The 3,245-nt window shown below is 59.9% G+C and overlaps 1 protein-coding gene across 1 annotated transcript in view; it reads left to right on the forward strand.

Annotated features, from left to right (window-relative positions):
• Positions 1 to 743: 743 nt before the first annotated feature.
• Positions 744 to 3,245, forward strand: part of Pkd1 (polycystic kidney disease 1 (autosomal dominant)) — a 41,873-nt gene continuing 39,371 nt past the window's right edge. The window contains exons 1-2 of the mRNA XM_013011248.1: positions 744 to 758; positions 2,213 to 2,324. Coding sequence (XP_012866702.1) covers positions 744 to 758; positions 2,213 to 2,324 — 127 coding nt within the window. The remainder of the gene's footprint in view (positions 759 to 2,212; positions 2,325 to 3,245) is intronic.

Genomic DNA, 3,245 nt, shown 5'->3' on the forward strand with positions numbered 1-3,245 from the left:
CACCACATAAGCAAAAAGAAAAAAGCCGGAAGTGGCGCTGTGGCTCAAGTGGTAGAGCGCTAGCCTTGAGCTGAAGAGCTGAGGGACAGCGCAGTTCAGGCCCCACAACTGGACCCCCCAAAGAAATGTAGCAGAGGCTACAGGACAGCGGGAGAAGGGGGTTTCAGCACCCTGGGGAGAGGTGGTAGGGACAGAGCTACAGCCCTGAAGGAAAAGGGTGTATGTCTTCTGCCTTTGAATCTGGTTGCTTAGACCAATAGATGGGGCAGAAATGAATTTCTTGCCTCTGGAGCAGTCATTCTTGTAATCGGCCTGCCAGATTACAGCTCCCCGATCGGTGTGCAGCAACTCTGCCTGCGCCAGTCTCTGCTGAGGCAGAGCTCTGGGATGGAGGGTTAAGCTGAGTTTCAGGGGGGGGTCCTGTGGCAAATGGCAGCAGAGCCCCCTCCCCCAAAAAAGCTCGGCTTTCCGTTCGTGGAGTAGGAAGCATGCCAGCAGCCCGCCAGTCCCCAGCTTGCTTGGTCACCTTAGGTGTCTGACGTTCCCCTCCCATGAAATGCAGTGGCGCAGGGTAGGAGGAACTCATCTCCCAGGGCCCTTCCAGCGCCAACACCTTCTGTGCTGTGAAATCCCTGCGAAGGTTGCCATGGAGCTGCAGAGGAACTGCAGCAGCGCTGAATTCAACTTCCCTGAGAGGAAGGAAGGGGGGAGGAGGAAGTGAGTCACCTCAGAGACCAGAAGCCATGGACATCACACAGGTGTGCTGGCTGGCCCTAGTGTCCAGGTAGGCAGGGGCCACTCTGGTATCCAGGTATGTGGGGGGTGGGGGGCTCTTAAGTGTTCTGACTCTGGCAGGATACCCCCAGAAGCCCACTCAGGTTGGTGACCTTGATAACTAGTGGTATCCAGTTGCCATCCATCCCTGCCCAGAAAGGGAGGGGAGCTTCCATGTGGAGCAGAAATCCCTCCCTAGAAGGCTGAAGGGGTGGCCACAGCAGCTGGGTACCGGCCTGTGTGGGCAGCCATGCACACACCTATCCTAAAGGAGGGTCAGCCTGCAGGTTGTGGCCGCCGGTCTGTCCACTCACACCATCAGAGGCCAGCTCTCTCCAGGGCCAGCAGCCGGCACCTAGCCAAAGCCCCTGTGGCCAGCACAGAGGGCTGAGTAGGGCAAATGGCTCCAGGCTCCCCAGGAGCCTTTATCAGAAATGCCAGGGCCGGTCCATGAAGTGATGATTCACACCCCAGAAACAACCACACAGCTCCTGAAGTCATCAATCACTGACTACCCAGACTGAGCCAAGTGCTACCTTTGCATTGTTTCTTCTTCTTAGGGATCAAACTGAGGGTGTTGAGCATATCAGGCAAATGTTCCAATGTTCTACTGAGCTATACCTCTAGCCCAAGAATCTAGGATTTTGGTGGCATGTCAAAAACTCAAGGTAAAGACAAGAGCCCAGATGTGTGTGTGTGTGTGTTTGAGGCAGCATCTTACTACGTATCTCAAGTTGGCCTCAATCTGTATTGTTCCTGTCTCTATCTTCAAAAGTAGCTGTGGCCTTGGGCTGGGAAGATGCTTAGTGGTAGAGTGTTTGCCTAGCATGCATGAAGCCCTGGGTTCAATTCCTCAGTACCAAATAAACTGGGCCAAGTGTTGGTAGCTTACACCTGGAATCCTAGCTACTCAAGCGGCTGAGATCTGAGGATGGTGGTTTGAAGCCAGCCTGGGCAGGAAAGTGTGAAACTCTTATCTCCAATTAACTACCAGAAAACCAGAAGTAGAGCTGTGGCTTAAAGTGGTAGAGTGTTAGTCTTGAGTATAAAAAGCTCAGGAATAGTGCCCAGGACCTGAGATCAAGCCCCATAACAGACAAAAAATAAAATAAAATATGCCAGGCACCGGTGGCTCATGCCTGTAATCCTAGCTTGAGTAGCTGAGATCTGAGGATAGAGGTTCAAAGCCAGCCCGGGCAGGAAAGACTGTGAGACTCTGATCTCCAATAAACCACTAGAAAACCAGAAGTGGCGCTGTGGCTCAAGTGGTAGTGTGCTCACCTTGAGCTGAAGAGCTGAGGGACAGCGCCCAGGCCCAGAGTTCAGGCCCCACGACTGGGGGGGCGTGGGAGGGAAGAAGAGTTCAAACCTCAGTGCTGAGAAAAAAAAGAAGTGTACAATTGGATGCGTTTTGACATTGTTACCCTTTGTACACCAGTTAGGGGAAGGGGTGTATCTACGACTCCAGTTCGTCTTCAGCGGGCTGCGGATCAAGATGCCCAGCCCCGGGCCCAGACCATCTGCAGACACTCCCAAGTTCCTTCGTTCAGGCGAGTTTGCTAACTTCAGGGCGGCTGGGGGGGTCTCAGGGGTGGGGGGCGGCCTTGGGGGCCAGGCTGCGGGAGCCCGCGGGGCCTCCAGGGGGCGGTGTCGCGCACGCCCAGCGCCTGCCCGCCCGCGCCCTGCACAGGCCCGCCCCGCTCGCGGGATCCGTCCCTGCGGCCGGCTCTTCACACGGACGGCTGTTGTGTGCCAGTCCTGGGGCTGGAACTCAGAGCCCGGGCGCCGCCCCTGGGCCTCTCGGTGCTCAAGGCAGGCGCTCCCGCTGGAGCCACAGCGCCGCTTCCGGCTTTTTCCGTGAATGTGGCGCTGCGGACTCGAACCCAGGGCCTCATGCCTGCCAGGCCAGCGCCCCACCACGGAGGCCCCTTCCCGGCCCCTTGGGCTGTTTTCCTTGCACCCCTCTGTGTGTGGCCAGTTCTGAGCTTGAGGAAGGCCGGGGCTGCGGGGCCGGCGTCTGTAACGTCGGGAGGGTGGGGTGGCGGAGGCGGACGGCCCAGACACGGGCGGGGACGCCCGAGTCCTCCCCGGGGCTGAGGACCAGACCCCGGAAGGCGGGGCGCGGCCGCCGACTTCCGCCAGCCTCGCGCCGCCCTTGCGCAGCGCCAGAGCGTTGCCCCGCCTTCCTTCATCCCCTCGGGGGGTGGGGCCTGCAGCGAGGAGGGCGGAGCCTCCGGACGCCCCGCCCCTGCCAACGCTGCGCGGGGAGCGGTCCCGCCTCCTCCCGAGGCGCACGCACCCAGGCTGCGGCAAGAGGGCGGGGCCTGCTCCTCCCTCCGGCCCCGCCCCAGGCACTGCAGAGCTGGGGGCGGAGTCTGCGAGGTCGGCAGACGCTGCGGCAGAGGAGGTTGCGCCTCCTTCTGGCCACGCCCACCGCCGGCGCGGCGTCGCGGGGCGGGGCGCCCCGGTGG

The sequence above is a fragment of the Dipodomys ordii genome, unplaced genomic scaffold, assembly GCF_000151885.1.
Source record: "Dipodomys ordii isolate 6190 unplaced genomic scaffold, Dord_2.0 Scaffold14, whole genome shotgun sequence".
Lineage (NCBI taxonomy): Eukaryota > Metazoa > Chordata > Mammalia > Rodentia > Heteromyidae > Dipodomys > Dipodomys ordii.